This window comes from Oryzias melastigma, linkage group LG23 (assembly GCF_002922805.2).
Source record: "Oryzias melastigma strain HK-1 linkage group LG23, ASM292280v2, whole genome shotgun sequence".
Taxonomy (NCBI): Eukaryota; Metazoa; Chordata; class Actinopteri; order Beloniformes; family Adrianichthyidae; genus Oryzias; species Oryzias melastigma.
The window spans coordinates 10146374-10164931 of NC_050534.1; the positions used below are offsets into that span (position 1 = coordinate 10146374).

The 18558-nt window shown below is 39.8% G+C and overlaps 1 protein-coding gene and 1 long non-coding RNA gene across 4 annotated transcripts in view; one reads left to right on the top strand and one right to left on the bottom strand.

Annotated features, from left to right (window-relative positions):
- Window positions 1-1301, bottom strand: part of LOC112153385 — a 40036-nt gene extending 38735 nt beyond the window's left edge. Inside the window, exon 1 of the long non-coding RNA XR_002920490.2 lies at window positions 1172-1301. This is a non-coding gene — a long non-coding RNA (uncharacterized LOC112153385). The remainder of the gene's footprint in view (window positions 1-1171) is intronic.
- The window catches only part of cntn1b (contactin 1b), an 18644-nt gene extending 9570 nt beyond the window's left edge, over window positions 1-9074 (top strand). For all 3 annotated transcript variants that reach the window (XM_024283563.2, XM_024283555.2, XM_024283547.2), the window contains 16 exons: window positions 2459-2643; window positions 2711-2835; window positions 2943-3060; window positions 3706-3856; window positions 3942-4069; window positions 4302-4474; window positions 4600-4723; window positions 6674-6841; window positions 6947-7096; window positions 7179-7249; window positions 7319-7571; window positions 7642-7763; window positions 7841-8030; window positions 8104-8225; window positions 8297-8453; window positions 8521-9074. In XM_024283563.2, the coding sequence (XP_024139331.1) occupies window positions 2459-2643; window positions 2711-2835; window positions 2943-3060; window positions 3706-3856; window positions 3942-4069; window positions 4302-4474; window positions 4600-4723; window positions 6674-6841; window positions 6947-7096; window positions 7179-7249; window positions 7319-7571; window positions 7642-7763; window positions 7841-8030; window positions 8104-8225; window positions 8297-8453; window positions 8521-8603 (2320 nt within the window). In that variant the 3' untranslated portion in view covers window positions 8604-9074. The remainder of the gene's footprint in view (window positions 1-2458; window positions 2644-2710; window positions 2836-2942; window positions 3061-3705; window positions 3857-3941; window positions 4070-4301; window positions 4475-4599; window positions 4724-6673; window positions 6842-6946; window positions 7097-7178; window positions 7250-7318; window positions 7572-7641; window positions 7764-7840; window positions 8031-8103; window positions 8226-8296; window positions 8454-8520) is intronic.
- Window positions 9075-18558: the final 9484 nt, after the last annotated feature.

Sequence of the window (18558 nt, forward strand, 5' to 3'; positions counted from 1 at the left end):
AAAATCAAACATCTGAAAAGAAACTAGCATTTCTCAAAATGGGATTTTTTATTTACCTTAAGTTGAGGCCAATTTAGCAAAAAACGCTAGCTCGTTGCTTAATTACTAGCTAAATTAGCATAAAATTCCTCAGTAAATTAAATCAGCTAAAATGTTAGCATGTTGCTAAAATAAAAGCTAAACTCTAAATTAGCCTAAAAACTCCAGTAGATAACAATTAGCGAAAAATGTTAGCATGTTGCTAAAATATTAGCTAAACTCCAAATTAGCATAAAAAATTTAATTAGAGACCAAATTAGCCCAAAAAAGCTAGCTCGTTGCTCAGTTACTAGCTGAACTCGTAAATAGCCAAAATTAAACTAAACTAAACTAGTCAAAAAAGTTAGCCTGTTTCTAAAAGAAAAGCTAAATTCTAAATTACCCCAGAAAACTTCAGTAGATAACAAATTAGCCAAAAACATCAGCATTTTGCTAAATTATTAGCTAAACCCCAAATTAGCATAAAATTCCTCAGTAAACTAAATTAGTTAAAATTGTAAATTGTTAAATAGAAGCTAAACTCTAAATTAGCCTAAAAACACAGTAAATAGCAAATTAGCCAACAATTTTAGCATTTTGCTAAAATAATAGTCCATCTCCAAATTTTTGAAAATTACTATTTAATTTTTCTTCAGCCAGAGAGCCGCCATGGAGAGATAAAAGAGCCACACGTGGCTCTGGAGCCGCAGGTCACAGACCCCTGATCTAAGCGAACGTCAATCGACTATAAACCAGAAATGTTGATGTCTAGATGTCAACAGAGCAAAAAAAAAAAAAAGCAAAACACAAGTGAAAATTAGGCTATTTTTTGGATGAAGAGCAAAATTGTGACTACAAACAAATTTAGCATAATCAAAGCCTAATTAGTGTTGTTGAATCAACACATTTAATGTTGGAAATACATATTTTTCTATTAGAAAATCACTTGATCTGCCTTTTAAACAGCAGCACACTTGTTAAGGACATGTATTTGTGGAGTAGCAAAGTGAAAGATGTGGAATTTTCTCATTCTGTAAAAATTGGCCCCTTTCAACTGCCTATGCCAGACAGCTTACTCTGTCCATGAATTGACCTGATTATCCATAGATGTAAGTTCCTTACAAAGTAAAGCCCTAGTCACATGGACCTGTACCTGTTCGGGTGTTTGAGTTGTTGAATTGTCTGGATCCATGAAGGGTCAAAGAGAGGAGAGGGCACTTCTTAAGGGGAGCCCTGGTGTGTCTCGCAGTTCTCTTCAGGCCTGTTGAAATAGGAACGCTTGATTGTCGTACGTGTGGTTTGTGTATCATCAAGTATCTTGGAAGCTACGTTCACACCACCCTCAGCAACGTGCCGATAAGAAGCCACTTCCAATGAAAAGTCTATGTAGATGTGTGTAAACACCAGCGACGTGTGGTGAGGTTCACAGCTAGTGAGGCAGTGACATCATCAGTCAGATTTACAAACATATGAAACATTGAGAGTAGCTTGTTCAATAGTTAACGTTTGTTGTATTTTTCTTTCATTTACAAACTTGTAGCATAAAAAAAATCACCAAGATTGTTGTTATAGACTCACTTTTGACCTGTTTGTAGAAGTTTTCCTTTTCTTTCTTCAGTGTTAAAGTCTCTCTGTCTCAGTGGAGATCTCTACCAGTGACATATCTAAACAAACTCTTGAGTTTAGGGGTTTAAAAACAAATTCCTTCATTTAAAAATTGATGCTAAACAACATTAAAGAATAACTGGAAGGCTGCACTTGACTTGCTACCACTAATTCTATTATTCTTTAGCTGCAGTCACATACATTCTCTCGGCTCACTAGCGCCCTCTGCCTTGTGGCATGCGTACTGCAGAGTTTTTTACAGATGAAACATTGAAAACCCACATAGAAAAAGGTAATTATAGAAAATAAATGTCTAAAAAATAATATTTTATTTTTATTTTTAATGAGTTTTTGTTTAAAAGCACTTTTCCCCCCAAATTTGTTTGTTTGTTTATATTTGCATAATTTTATCAGGATACATTTTATGGAGATTAAAATCTTTTGGGTTGTTAATGACTGTAATTTTTCATATAAAATGTCAATAAAGTAAAAAAAATATTAGTGTTTTTTTTCTCTTAACGTTCAGTTTATTTCTAACTTTTATAATTTTGACAAAATATATTTTTGGGGGGAGTAAAATATTAAAATGTATTTAAGGTTTGAGTTGATTTATTCTAGAATAATATTCATACCTGTTTTTATTCATAGTAATATTAAAAATGTAAAGTTTGAATTTTTTTGTTCTAGTGTGTTCAATAAACGTTTATCCTGTTCGGCCCACCTAAGGTCTGTTTTGGATTTTGGCCCCCTGTGCAATTGAGTTTGGCATTAGTAATTTTTGTCTAATTTCTTGAACATGTTCTTTTGTACAAATTCTTGTTGTTCTTCCCTTCAGTCCGATCCCCCATATCGTTTGGAGGAAAGTGGATTCGACGGATCTCCCAGCAAACCACGAAATTAGCGAATCAGGAGCCGTGCTTCACCTGTACAACGTGCAGTATGAAGACGTGGGCGGGTACGAGTGTGAGGCGATCAACACCAAAGGGAAGGACTGGCACAAGGCCTGGCTCTATGTGGAGTGTAAGTGTCGCCTTAAACGGTTTGTTCCTTAGCCAGCCAGAGCGTGAATCTGTGTGTGTTTTTGTAGCGGCTCCAGAGTGGGCAGAGACTATCAACAACACCCAGGTGGACATTGGGTCGGAACATACAATGCGATGTGTGGCATCAGGGAAACCTTTCCCTTTCATCCGGTGGTACAAAGACGGATACATGGTAAAAAATAAATAAATAGGGGCCAGGCCTTAACTGAGCTGTGTTAGCATTTGATGTTGGGATTTTATGTTCTTTTCTTCTACTTATGTCCATATTTATCTTTAAAGTATGGTAAAGGTGAGCTCAAGTTCTCCAGTCTCACCTTCGACGACTCCGGCATGTACCAGTGCATCGCGGAAAACTACTGGGGCATCAAATACGCCAACGCCGAGCTCCGCGTCATCGGTGAGTTCTCCTGAAAAAGGAGTTGAAGTTGATCTAAAGCTACGTTCAACCAACCACTTCAATGAAAAGTCTATAAAAGTATGCATTTCAGGCTTCTATGTACAAAGTTCTCATGTTCACACATCGCTATGCAATTTTTTACGACCAAAGTTAAAAAACACTCATTTACAGGAGCCATGGCTGAGGTGAGAACGGAGGTTGATTCTTGAATACTTCTTGCACCAGTGAAGATGACGGCGTCATCAGCATACAATTGAAATTCAACATTATTACATGAATTTGGCAAATCATTAATAAACTTAGAAAATAGCAGAGGTCTAAGTATTGAGCCCTGAGGTACACCGACAGGAATATCCATAAAAGTTGATTTGACATTGTCTATACAAACATATTGTTTCCTGAATTCCAAATATGATTAAGCATCCAAGGAAAAATTAAAATATGTTAATTTAGAGAGACGGTTTGCACCAAATCTCTTCAAACATGTGATAGAACTCAAGAGAAGCCCCTCCCTGCTTGTCTAGTGTTGACGCCATACGCTGAAAGTGCGCTCAAGAATGTGCGCTTAGACCCTACAAGATTGCGCGTTCGAGAATGTGTACACATGTAGCATCAAAATCCTTTTCTACAAAAACCTCCCATCAGCCTGTGCACCAACGTTTGAGTTCAACCCGGTGAAGAAGCAGCTCCTCGGCGCCAAAGACGGGCGAGTGCTGATCGAGTGCAAACCCAGGGCAGCCCCGCGACCCCGCTTCATCTGGAAGAAAGGCGACGAGCTCCTCTTTAACAGCACACGGTCAGCTGGAGTGGTTTGATCATCCTTCAGGTCCACAACAACAAGATTCAAATATTTTTATTGAAATTTTGTTTTTGTTCTGAAGAATTTCTGTCATGATTGACGGGACTCTGGAGATTCGCAACGCCACCAAGAACGATGAGGGTTTGTACACCTGCTTCGCTGAGAATGACAGAGGGAAGGCAAACAACTCTGGTTATCTCACCATCACTGGTACGTCTGTAAACCTCCAGCATTTGTTTTTGTTTGTTTTTTGACCTTTGAAGACAATCTTTGGGAGAATAAAATGTCATTTTTTATCAGTCTCCTCAAAATTGTATTTAGTTTTGAGAAGAAACATTAAAACGTTAAGTAGGACATTCTATGAATAAAAGTACTACTTCTATACCATGATATTAAATGTAGGTAATCAAATCTTTTGTTTTTGTCTACATTCTCTCTTTAGAGGCTACCAGCATCACAATAGCACCTGAAGACAGTGAGGTGAAGGTGGGAGATGAGGTCATCCTCAGGTGCAGTGCTTCATTCGACCCCATGCTGGACATCACGTTCGTCTGGGCTATTGACTTCCGCGTCATCGACTTTGATTCTGAGTGGCAACATTATGAACGAGTTATGGTAGGAGGACGATTAAGGAAATGTTAAGCTTTAGGAAATATTTTGTGTGTGTGTGTGTGTGTGAGACCCTTTTCCTCCATGTTTTTTTTTTTAATTTTTTAATTGGTTTATATTTTGCTGAATAGAACCAAGACGGGACTGGCGACCTACGAATAAAAAATGCCCAGATTTGGCATGAGGGGCGCTACACCTGTACAGCCCAAACCGTGGTGGACAGTGACACAGCATATGCTGACCTCAAAGTTGTAGGTACGTTTCAGTTTTTTGTTATGTATAATATTTTCTGCACTTTAAATCACACTTTCAAACCCTATTTTTTTTTTTTTTCAAAAGACAAAAGTGCACCTTATATATAATTTGTAGCGCTTTATACATTGATTAATTCTGGCTGTGATTAGTGATGTCGAAGCGACTTTGAGAGGTACATGGCGCTCTGTCAAAATGTTATTGTAAGTAATGTGGCTATGTGTAACTGTACTGTAATGTGTTTTTTATGTCTTACTAATGAGGTTTGGAGTGAGTGTAGTCACAGTAACATTTATTAAAGCAACATCAGTCTGATTTTAAACGTGTCATTACAAAGGTTGAGCCATACAGGTATTCTCAATACGCAAACTATGGCTAAAATGTACAGTAGCTAGTGTTTCTAATGCAGCTAACGCTTCCAATGTGGCTAACGTTTCTAATGAAGCTAACACTTTCAATGTGGCTAACGTTTCTAATGCAGCAAACGCTTCCAATGTGGCTAACGTTTCTAATGAAGCTAACACTTTCAATGTGGCTAATGTTTCTAATGAAGCTAACGCTTTCAATGTGGCTAATGTTTCTAATGAAGCTAACACTTTCAATGTGGCTAATGTTTCAAATGAAGCTAACACTTTCAATGTGGCTAATGTTTCAAATGAAGCTAACGCTTTCAATGTGGCTAATGTTTCTAATGAAGCTAACACTTTCAATGTGGCTAATGTTTCTAATGAAGCTAACGCTTTCAATGTGGCTAACGTTTCTAATGAAGCTAACGCTTCCAATGTGGTTACTGATTCTAATGAAGCTAACGCTTTCAATGTGGCTAATGTTTCTAATGAAGCTAACGCTTTCAATGTGGCTAATGTTTCTAATGCGGCTAACGATCCCAATGTGGCTAATGTTTCTAATGAAGCTAACGCTTTCAATGTGGCTAATGTTTCTAATGAAGCTAACGATCCAAATGTGGCTAATGTTTCTAATGAAGCTAACGCTTTCAATGTGGCTAACGTTTCTAATGAAGCTAACACTTCCAATGTGGTTACTGATTCTAATGAAGCTATCGCTTTCAATGTGGCTAATGTTTCTAATGAAGCTAACGCTTTCAATGTGGCTAATGTTTCTAATGCGGCTAACGATCCCAATGTGGTTACTGATTCTAATCCGGCTAACAGTTTCAATGTGGCTAATACTTTTGATCTGACTAACGCTTCGAATGTGGCTAATCTTTCCAATGTGGCTGATGCTTCTACTGCAGCTAATACTTCAGATATGACTAATGCTTCTAATGCTGCTAACGCTTTCAATGTGGCTAATGTTTCTAATGTTTTCAATGTGGGTAATGTTCTAATGGTGCTGAGACTTCCAATGTGGCTAATACTTTTAATGCGACTTACGCTTTGAACGTGGCTAATGTTTCAAAAGTAGCTAATGCTTCCAATACAGCTAATGCTGCTAATGGCGCTATGGCTTTGAATGTGGCTAATGCTGCTAATGTGGCTAACGTGTGGGATGTTACAAAGAAGCGTAGCAAGATTAACATTTATTTTAGCAATATTAATGTGTTTTTTACGGTTTTCAAACAAGATTGGGAGTTACATTACAAGTATTGTGAAAACCTTCTACATGGCTAATGTGTAGCGTGTTATAAACAAAAATATATAGTTACTGTAAACCCAGTTAATAAAGTCTGACTGACTAATGGACTTATCCTTGACTCTTTTGTCCTGTTTTATGCACCTTACAGTTCAGTGTGCTAAAGTTTAAAAGGTTACAGGACGAAAAAGAAAAAAATACTACAAGACTAAAGTTTGTAAATAGACCATTCATTGATGCTGCGCCTTTTAGTCTGTAGAACATGATAATTGTTTTATTCTCATGATTTATGTAAATAAACTGAGAAGTAAAGTAGACTAACAAGTTGGTCAAATTGTCACATAATTACCCGATCTCCAGGTGTCCCCGGGCCTCCTGGCGTTATTCGCGTGGAGGAGATTGGAGACACGTGGGTGAAGCTGCTGTGGACCAAAGGAGCAGAGCACAACAGCCCCATTCTCTACTACACTGTTCAGACGAGGCACTTCTGGGCTTTGAATGAAGACGACTGGAAAAATGCTAGTACCTGTGAGTACTGCTGTTAGCCAGCGGAGGGAAACCACGTTCCTCAGGCACAATCCAGGAAAGTAGACATACTTTCTAGTCATGAGCATTTTCTATGGTTGTTTGCAGCTCCAACCATCCTGGATGGAACTATGGAGAGGGCAGAGGTCACAGACCTGTACCCCTGGCTGGAATACCAGTTCAGAATATTTGCCACCAACGAGTATGGATCTGGAGAGGCCAGCATCCCTTCCCTCAAGATCAAAACCTGGGATGCCCGTAAGGACATACATCTAAACATTCAAACTTTTTACAGTTCATCAGATGTTAAAGGAATAAACTATGAACTTTCCCTCTCCAGCTCCTGTGGTTTCTCCCACTGACGTGGCTGGATATGGAGGAAGGAACGGCGAAATCGTCATCACGTGGACTGTAGGTGTTTCCTAATAATAATTCATATTTATGTTAATTCGGTTTACAAGTGTGTCTTTCCTCCTTTAGCCTGTGCAGCCATGGTTTTTCTCTGGCAAAAAATTTGGCTACATCGTGGCTTTCAAGCCCCACGATGCTTACGACTGGTGGTATGAGACCATCTCCGATCCGGAGACGAGGCGATACGCTCACAAAGACACCTACTTCGTTCCAACTGAGGAGGACTTCCAGGTTCGAGAGTTCCAAGTGAAGATAAAGTCTTTCAATGTGAAAGGAGACGGACCCTACAGCCTCACCAAAGTCATCTACTATCCAAGAGATGGTGAGTAGGTAGTTCCTGGTCGACGCAAATCTTCCTTTAACATTCCTAGACATTTTGATTTTGTTTTCAGTTCCAACAGAGTCTCCCACAGACATCTATGCCCGGCCAGTGTCCTCCACCGAGGCTGTGGTTTGGTGGCTGCCGGTGGTGGACACAGGAACAGGCCTGCAGCAGTACGTTGAAGGATACCAGGTACAGACCAAACAGTTCGAAACAGTTCGTCTTCGCCCAACTATGGATGGATGAAATATTCCTTTCTGTCCTGTTAGGTTAAGTACTGGAGGAAGTATGACGACCCAGAACCAGGAGCCAATCGCATATTCGTCCCAGCAACCGCCAACCAGACCAGGCTGGAGAACATGCTGCCGGACGCGCACTACCTCATTGAGGTCCGGGCCTTCAACGGGGCCGGCCTCGGGCCTCCCGGAGAGCACTGCGAGATGTTCACAAAGAGACCACGTAAGACAAAGCCAAGAGCGGCAAATCGAATGTTTCATGAAATCAAAAGGCTTAATAAGCACTTCCTCTACAGCACCACCAGAACCCCCCAGGATGTGGCGCTACGTCAGCTGGACAGGAAAGTGGTTGTATGTGTGGTGGGACCACATCCAGTACGACTGGTTTGGTAACATCTCCTTCCCTCTGTACTATAAGGTGAGTGTACTGAGACATTTGTTACTAAAAACCCGGATGGATGAGTTAAAACTTTCCTTTCTTGTTCGCAGGTCATGTTCAGAAAAACAGGCTACTACTACGGGAAGGTCTACATCACCGGTTGGCACTTTATGGACTTCCCCATGCCTCAGGTTGGAGACTTTGAGCTGATGGTGCGCGGCCGATACGAAGGGGGGGATGGCCCAATCAGGAAGATTCGGATTAAGGGTAAGGCCGGACGTCGACGCAGCTGCTAAAAATGCCGGTCCGATATGAAATGTCCTTCTTTCTGCAGGTGCAGCTCCCACGATGACGCCCGCTCTCAGCATGGTGTCGATGGTGCTGCTGGCGCTGTGCACCGCGGGACTTCAAATTTAGCCCCGCCCCACAGTGGGAAGCAGGCCTTGGAAATCCAAGACACGGATCCGGATGCGAGTGTAGCTACTGATAACCCCTCCCACATTATACCTCTGTAGTACATTGTTCAAATGTGACTATACACTGAAGATAGTTCATTTACAGACACATAAAGCACTAAATGTATCAAGAACTGCAGGATTTGTTCTGGGGAAAAAAATAAAACGATCGATTCTTGCTGATTAACAGGATTTAAAGCCTTTTTCCCTAATAAACACTCACTTATAAAAGTGTTACCAATGTTTTAAATGTTGTTGGACGCTTTGTTTTTATTTTTTTAGACACAAAAACGTCTTTATTTGGGCACTATTTTATGTCCCATATGGGAAAAGAAGCTTCAGCTTTTAATAGAAGGTCCTGATGTTGACACAAAACAGTGTAATTAAGTTTTTGTCTGCACTGTTATAAATAAATAAATATACATACTCATTATTGGAGAGCTAACAATTAATATGTCGCAGAAACTTTGGAAAAAGAACAATTTAATGGGCTTCAAGGTCACAGAGGGATCCAAGTTTTGACTGTTACAGACATTTTTAAGTTGCTGCTTTATAGGATAAATAGGATCTGTTGGTGCAGCAGAAGCTCGAGTGTGTTTGTGTGGAAACGCTGCCGTCCTTTTGGTTGATTCCATGACCGCCCACGGAAACCCAGCGCGGGATGGAGCGATGTGGATGATGGAACGTCGGACTGGCTGCTGTGTTCTGGACCGTCTGAGGCTGCTGGGAAATCTACCCGTGAAGCTCTGAAGGAGCTGAGGCGGAAGATAACCACAACCTGTGTTTAGAGTCGGGAGTCCCGCTGAGTCAGAGATGCAGCCGGAGATTTCCCATGATGCAAAGGGCCAAGAGAGGCAAACCTGATTGAAATGGAAAACAGTCCAAGGAGCAGCTCTTAGTATGAAGGTTCTTTAGTTCTTAGGAAGAATTTTTCTAAAAACCTGTGGGAATATGGGAGATGAAGAAGAAAAACAAGCAACTTTTTTGAAATACTTTTGGATAATTATGAAATATTGAAATGATTGTTCAGATTGTAAACAGTAAAATAATTTGTATTAATTATTAATGCATAATATACTTCTAAATTCACACTCACAAACATATAGGTAAACAGCGCGAGAGTTTTTATCCTATTAGGAGATACAAAAAAAATATTTTGGCAAAATATTTGACAGTAAGCTGCAGCAAAATACTATATAATCTCAACTGTAGTACTTTGTTGCCATATTACTACTTTAATTAAGTACATTTGGGGTTAAGGAATATTTTAACATAAAAAATGTCATATTTCTAAATAAACCCGCACTCAAATCTTCATAATAACAATATGAGCATTAATCATTTTTCTTTATAGTAATTTTTCCCATTTTAATTCTCATTTTTATATATATATAAACACTAAATGGGCTACTGTTAAGAAAATCGTTGCAAAGTAAAATGCTTGCAGGACACCAAGATAGACAAAATGTCAAAACTTTATTGAAATATTACTTTTAAGGTAACAAAGATAATAAAAAAAATTTACTCTTTTTGAAAAAAAAAATAATTTAATGCTATTTTTGTTAAAAGAACCTTAAAGTTTTTCCTGTTCAAAAATGTATTTTAAAAATATATTAGGTAAAATACTACCACCACTACTACTACTGCTAATAACAATAATAATAATGATAACTTTCTTGTTCATGGAGTGTTTACATAAAAAAACATACAGTTTTAAATAGGCCGCCTCATAAATCTGTTTACATTTTTTAAAGCAGTTTTAGAACTAAATGTACAAATAAAAAAGTTACTTTTAATTTGTTTGGCCTTTTTATGCTTACTTTTTTTTTTACTTCAAACTTTTTAATCATTGACAACAAAAAATGTACAGTTTATTAAGGCCTCATAGAGTCTCGATTGGTTCAAAAAGTGATAACAATCACTTTCATTGAGGTTTTTTAGATTTTATTAATTCATTTTTTTACTGAACTCTCAAATAAAGAATCCCATTTAAAAATTTTCACCACTTTTTATGTATCTAATGTATTTAGCAGCGTATAAGGAATTTTGAGGCAAAAAAAAATTGAAATGAGCACAAATCTAATAAAATGAATGAATGTACTTGTGTGTTTCCGTCAGTAGATGGCAGTACTGTCATTAGTTTTCACCTTTCTTTCACCCCCAGCCTCCTATGTTCCAGTCCTCCTGTGAAAACACTTCTTTTATGTGAGGACACACCCATCTCCCCCACATGAGATAAAAATGTCTCACTTCAGTTTCATCCACACAACAACACCATCATGATCACTGAGCTTTCACAAATGTGTCGCAGCTGATTTAGTTTAAGTCCAGCAGCAAAATTAAGCCTCTAATATCTGCTGATGCTTTCAAGGACTTAAGGAATAAAACTGTCTTTCTGTTTGGACTCATCTCTTGGGTATTTTCTCTCTCCTGTTTCCATCTCCATTACCTGCATTGCTCCCATTTTACCCCCTTCCCCACAAACAAATTGCGTGAACACAGAGTCCCGTGTGAGGCTGAAATCAATGCCGCCATCATTTACAAACAATCCCAGCAGAGGCGCAAAGGTGACTCTTCTGAGGCAGAGGGGGAGCGAGGAGCGTCTTCCTCCAGATAAAGAAACTGAAATGAATGTCTCGGATACATCCTTCCTTCAGGTTTGATGAACAAGCTCAGAGTGGATCTCTGTGGCAGAAATAGAAACATATTGATTGTGTTTTTAGTTTGACACCCAGACAGAGATAAATCCCTCTAAATGCAGGGTATTTTGGACAGTTTTGAAGGAAACCGTATTTTCCACACCATAAATCGCACTGGATTATAAGGCGTAAGTGATGGTCTGATTTTGAATTTATGTCATATAGAAGGCACCCCGAACTCCTGTTTATGAGTCCATCAGACTTAGCTAACTGCATTCACGGAACTTGTTTGGACGCCATATTAGAATGGTAAAGATGTCTGTTTACTGCTGTGTTACAATTGCACAAACAAAATATGAAAAACAAGACATTTTACTAGTAAAATATTACATTTGATACATTTTAGGAAGATCTGAGTGAGTTTAGTCTCAATAGTGAAAGTTTAGCCCTGTCCGCAGCGTCCTTTAAGGTGAATACCACCCAGACTGTAGCAGCAACGGAGGCCCAGACTACAGTGCACACTGTGACCCCCGGTCCTCCACCATCGTTGACCGGGGCGAACAGCTCCCAGTCCGCTCCACATCGATGCACCGACTCATATACAACCGCCGCTAGCGGTCTGCAGCAATGTCGACAACCAACCAACCCGTTTACAAAGACAAACCGAGGAGTTTGTGTAAATCTTAGTCTGTGTGTAGAGTTGAATGAAATCACAACCATGCATCAGGTATTCATTACATTCCATATAATGTCATATTTACTTATAGAAAGTTTGAAATGTTGTTCATCTGTTTCACTTTGTACAAAAATAATACCATGACATGGGTCTTATTTTTGTGATAATCAGAGTTTTTTCAGACCAAAATGAATAATTTTATGGTCATTTAACTGTTTCTGCTAAACTGTATCTCAATGTTTACTGACATTTCTAATATAGCATCACTCTTTCTGTATCTTGGAGAATGGTAACAGGCTAGCAAAGCATCTATAGAAATATATCTCTTTGGCTTTATATATGTTAACTACTAACCTTGTAAGTAAAAAAAAATGTACATCGGTACATATTAGCCGAGGTTGAAGTTATTTATATTAACTAAAAAAAAAAAAAAAACACAGTTCAGCATCGTTAGCTATGTAATTAGCTACGTAAGCGTATTCATAATAACACCCAATTTTGTTAGCAACTTGTAAAAAGAAAGAAAGAAAAAAAAAACACTGGCATTGGGAAAGAGCGCCGTGTACCTCTCAAAAATCACATTAGTAAGTACACCGGAATTATTCTATATATAATAAGTTGGTTCAGATTTTAAGATGCACTGTCATTTTAAATTAAATTAAGGCTTTAGTCCTTATAGTGCCGAAAATACAGTAAATATTCCAAGATAAAAGCAAACATGCTTGTGTTTGTTTTTGCTGAAATGGTGTAAGGTGAAGTGGAGGAAGCGCACAGCCAGGAAACAGGAAAGGTGATTCAGTCAACTCAGCTCATGGAGGATAAAGATGCACGGTGAGATGCGGCGGGGAAGAAGCACCGGAACAGCGAAGAGTGACGGTGAGCTTCCTGGAGAAATGTGATCATAATACTGATGCAGCGGTGAGAAAGTATCATCCGGATGAAGTCACTTCATTAGAAGTAAACGAGTCCTCAAACAGCAAATACATGCGGCTAAAGCAGATGTTTCTACAAAACTAATAAAAGCAACAATCATTCAAAGACTCACACTGATTAAAATTTTATTTTTGCTGTTTTTAACATGTTGTTGTAGCATTTTTCTGATCATGGAGAACAAAAATTTAGCTTAAATTTGAATTTCCGATTATTTTTTTAGTCAAATCGTAAAATCCGGTTGGGGGCTTAAGGAGGTAATGGGAGAGCATGGAAACAGAGAATGATGAAGGGAAGTGGGGGCGGGGTTACTTAAAATTGTAAAGGCGAAGCAAATTAAAGGTGCTCAAATCTTCCCCAGCAAGTCATTTTCTGCCTCTTACAAGAATATTAGGTCATCAAAATCAAACTGTATGAAACCCTACTTCCTTTTTCCAAGTTACTCCTCACACAGAGGTTGTACATTATTTTAAAAATACCCCCAAAAAACACTAGTTTTAATCAAAGTGGTTGTAACCCCTGATTTTATGCAATAAAAGACTATTTGAGTCACAGGTACGGCAAGCCAAGAAGGACAAAAATCTAATCTGTGAGGTTGCTTTAGCTCTTACTTTAGTTCAACTTATTGAGCGTTGCTAGCTACTTCCTGTTTGGGTTTCATAGGGTAAAACCATTGACTGTATATAGAGAACTCCACAGAGCGACTGTGATGTCATATATAGTAAATGACTTGGCTCCGGCTCCAACAAAATGAAGCCAATTTAGTTGCCATTTTTCCGCAATATGGACGTCGCCAATTGGTGCCAGATGACAGTGTTTGGTTTGGAGTCAGTCTCAGTCAACGTTACTATGGAAACTAGTGTCACCAATCAGGAGTAAGCTTGATCAAAGTCCCCGCCCCTTCCACTGAAAGCAACTCGGGAGTATCTGTCAATCAAACATCTGAGTAGGCAACACATGCCGATTGGTCAGATTATAACTTGAATACTTTGCGTTAAAGAAACATTTTTAGGAAAAATTAGCAAAAAGATCTTAAGAAAAATATATTGGAATAGTTTTTCGGACATATAGAACTGATTAATAACTGTTTATTTCTCAATAGAAGTCTATGAGATTAGACTAGATCTATGAGAGAGGGGGAGGGGCCACTCAGTCCAGCTCTCTATATACAGTCAGTGGGATAAACGGGTGGTGGTGTCAGGTAAGAAAGTAATAGCCTCTTCCACGGGTGGTTTATGACCCTGTTTACCTTGTGAAAAATGGCATCCTTCTTCCTGGTGGTGGTACTTTGTCAAACTGATGGTGGATGGAAGAAGTCTCTCCCCATTAGAGGACAAAAAGAATGTGTACCTTAATCTGAAGGGCACCGTTTTAGATGTACGGCTCCAGAGGAGAATTGATTGTACAACACGCACGTCCACTGGAAGCTCTTTTCTGTCCGGTGACTAAACTTAATTGTGGATATTTTCCCCAAGACGCCTAATACCCTACAAAGCGTTTTAAATCGCGAATAAATGATGGCACCCACCATTGTGTGACTTGTTTTTGTTAAGCTCATAAGTCCCCTCTGCCAAATTTGCAGTAACCCCCCCCACCCCCAGCCTGCTTTGGCAAAAAAAAAACCTCAGACACAAAATCCTCTCTCTTGTCATCTCTGTCTTGAGCTGGCAGATGATACTTCCTGGTGCTGATGCCAGTGAAATTCGTCCCAATCCTATTTGAGTCTAATTAAAGATTAACAGCGGTACATCCATCCAGCCAAGAGCCTCTCCCCGCTTCATACCTTCTGTGCCTTTGTCAAGGGGATGTTCATTTAGTGCAGTTGCTGAAATTAATGGGACCTCCGCGAAAACATTCGAGAAGGAGAGCAGCTAAGCCTGTCTAATGGTGCTCTAGTACAAGAAGGACAAAGACAATGGCTGTATAGATAGTTTTAAATGACTAATATCCACTTCTCACAATAAGTTAGATATATTGTTCTTTATACAAGTTCCCTTTGAAGCTAATGAATTAGAAGAAACAATTTTACTAGTTTAATATGTAAACTAAGACAATAATAAAGATAGTTCAAATTGACGAACTAGCCTCACCTCAGGCTCCCACAGCAAGCGTTACAGCTCAGGTCTGGCTACAGCAGATGACTCCCTTTGGCTACGGGACGGCTGCAAACACCGTCTCTGCTGCCAACCTCATGAAACTCCAAACTCATGTAGGTTCATGTGATAATCCACCATTTATTACAATTTAGCTTGTTAATAGCCCCAACTTCGCAAAAAGTGCTGCGACTTACCTCTAGTGTCCAGCAGAAATTTGAACCCAACGAAACGGATTCCAAGCGCCGCAGAGGCCAGATTACAGATTACAATACTTTTAAAGTTATGTAAAGACTCCAACGGTCGCATCGAACGCTTGCTGTGGGAGCCCAGGGTTGTAATGTTCTGAGACCGGGATGGGCAACTCCAGGGCCGGGTCCAGGTGTGTCTGTGACGGGGTGTGTTTTTTAAATATTTTTATTTCTGGGTTCCTTATTTTGTATTATATGCCATAAGTGGCAATTCCTCTCGTGGCTGCCGGAGGCTAACCTCCCACTCGTGTGTGAAAGCAGGATACACTCTGGACAGGTTGCCAGTCCATCACAGAGCCGCAGTCACACCCATACACACTAGCATTCACACCTGCAGACAGTTTAGAGTCACCAATTAACCTATGAAGCTTGTTTTTGGATTGTGGGAGGAAGCCGGAGTCCCCAGAGAAAACATGTGTGCACGGGGAGAACATACTAACTCCACACAGAAAGTTCCTCATTGGGGATTGTGTTTCAGATCCCCCAGCCAGGACTGGAGGCAAGAGTGCTAACCACTGCGCCACCATGCAACCGTGGAAATTCCAACTAAATGGAACTCGTCACGGACGTAATCATGTGATGGGCAAGAATTGACAACAGAAAACTTAGAGAGACGTCCAGAAAGTTAGAGGATCCCAAGAATGCTGGAGGAAACTCGGACGGGGTCACCCGCCACCTGGAGCATCGGGAATGGGTTGGTCGCCGTCTTTTTCCTGGAGAATTCGGGACCAATCCATCTCCCGAATCTGTGACATATACCGGGAGCCACAAGGTGTGTACTGGACAGAGAAACAGCGATGAATCGGGCAAAGATGCATTTCTTGTGTTTACTCAAGCCTTTTGTTTCCTTTACTAGACTAAGGACTCCTCCTGCTGGACAGAGCTTCAGACTCAGATTGCGGAAGGACTTTTAAGACTCTGTTATCTTCTCTCTCCCCCTGACAAGCCTGGTTGTTATTTTCTCTTCTCCCAGCTGATCTGATCTGTGGTAGTAGAGGTGGCAAGCCAGTCCAATTGTCCACCCCAGTGACATGGCTAGATAGTTAGAATATTCCAGAGCAGGGTTTGTAGGGAAAAGAATTTGCTCATCCTTGTTCAGAAGCAAGGCGTTCTGACTTCCACATACAATTCAGGTCACTTGGGGTACAATCATCCAGTTTGTACTCAGACGTACTCTACAGGGTTTAGATCAGAGGACATTGCTGGCCTAACATGGTTGCGTATCAGCGTAAAGCTGCTTTTCTCTGCTTTAGAATCCACCAGAACGGTTTAAGAGTTGCAGTGGTCAACTGGAGCTACACTAAAGCCTCATTTCCACTGAGCGGTGCGGAACAGTACGGTCTGTTCCAACATTTTGAGTGTTCCTGTTATAAAATGGACCCACTGAGGCTGACGGAACAGAACCATTTTTGGACTTCGTTGGTTGTAGGTCCATAAAAAAATGGAAACAACTGGTTAACGCTGATTTTCTGGATGACATCCATCGTTGTTGTCGATAGCTTCACTTTAGTCGTAGTTGCACTTTCGTTCTACACCCTACGTACCCCTGAATTTCCGGTACAATTCTATACTGGCTCAGTGAAAAGAATACTTCATAACTCGCCCCTTCTGTAGCATCCAGGACTCACACATACGAGCTTTGGAGCCAACTACATGACCTGACACAGAAACAGCGGTCGTCCAGCTGAGCAGCTTTCTTGGTCTAGGGGGACATTCTGTGCAGTTAAATGCACATTAAAACCCGTCCAACATCCTTCCGTACACCCATTTATTACAGACCTGTGAGCTCCTGCAGCCCAGGGCAAAGAGCACAGCGACGACTTACACAACAAGATCGCACAGAGGTGTCGGCGTCTTCCCAGACATCAACCCTATGAACGTTCCGGTTTATTTTTTGGGAACAACACATTTGAGCGTTTATTGTTGGAGGGTTCAAGGGCAGACAAATGGATACTACATCGACGTTGAGAGAAAGAAAAGGAAGAAAGATTAACAATGAGGTAATCTGAACCATCATAAACGGAGGATGCTTCTTAGACGAATGTTTGGTGACTTGGAAGAAAATGTCACTATTCTGTTGTTTACAATATGTCTGTATTTGGATTTTTTTGATTTCTTGCCATCTTTATCAGTATTTTTGAGTTTGTTCTTCCATCTAAATATTTTTGTGAAACTAAAGTTTGTCCTTCAAATGTAATTAATTTTGAGTTAATCTTTTAAATCTGGGGATGGTTTTACCCTAAAATCCATCTTTGATTTAAAAGCCCCTCTGAAAACACTATGGATCAATGCTTTTTTTTTTAATTCCTAGAATCAAATCTGAACTTTACAAATGTACTTTTGCCGTTGTTGTATCTCCTCTCCTTAGCTATAACCAATAGACATTTTCTTATAGCAAAAATCAAAGTAAACTGCCATGTCCTGGTGGTTATAGCAGGTCTTTACATTTGAAACCAAAAGCTTACGTGTGCTCTAACTGAACATGTCTGTCTCTCATTCAGGCTCCTGCTCCTAAGCGGGTTTATTCCAACATCCCGGGATACTCCGTTGATCCTGATCACTTGCTTGGGATTGTGGGGATTGTTGGCACTGTCCTGAACCTGCTGGTGGTGGTGCTCGTGTACATCTACACGCCTATATGATGTGTTTATAAAGAGATGTGATGATGAAAGTGTGATCTGCTGTGGAATTAAACTCATTGATAGTGATAATTGTATTTTATTTGCTTTATTCCCCTTTACACCTTGAATTATGCTGATTGTTTAAGCGGTTTTGTGTATTTTACCAAGAAATATTGTATTTTCTGCCCTATAGTATCAGATTATAAAGAGCTCGGTCACTGAATGGTCTATTTATGAACTTGTTATATATAAGGCGCACTACTGTTTAAGGTGCATTAGGAAAAAAGGAAAAGTCAAAGATAAATTTGTCAGTCACACTTAATTAACTGTGTTCACAGGGACTCTAGAACTTGTTTGTAACACGCTACATGTTAGCCATGTGAGAAGTATCCGCCACATTAGCGTATTCCCAATTCCTGTAACTCTCAACCCTGTTTGGAACTTCTAATAAAACAGACGGACACCGCTAAAACAAACGTTACTGTGAATACATTAACTCACAACCTTGTTAGTAACAAGTAAGAAAAACAACGTCCGACCGCTACTTGTTAGCCACGTTAGCGTATTCACTGTACCTTGCTAGGAACACATTAAAAAGAAAACTCTGACACCACTACTTGTTAGCCACATTCACATATTCACAGTATCTTGTTAGTAACACAGAAAAAAAACGTTTGACGCCGCTACTTGTTAGCTACATTAGCGTA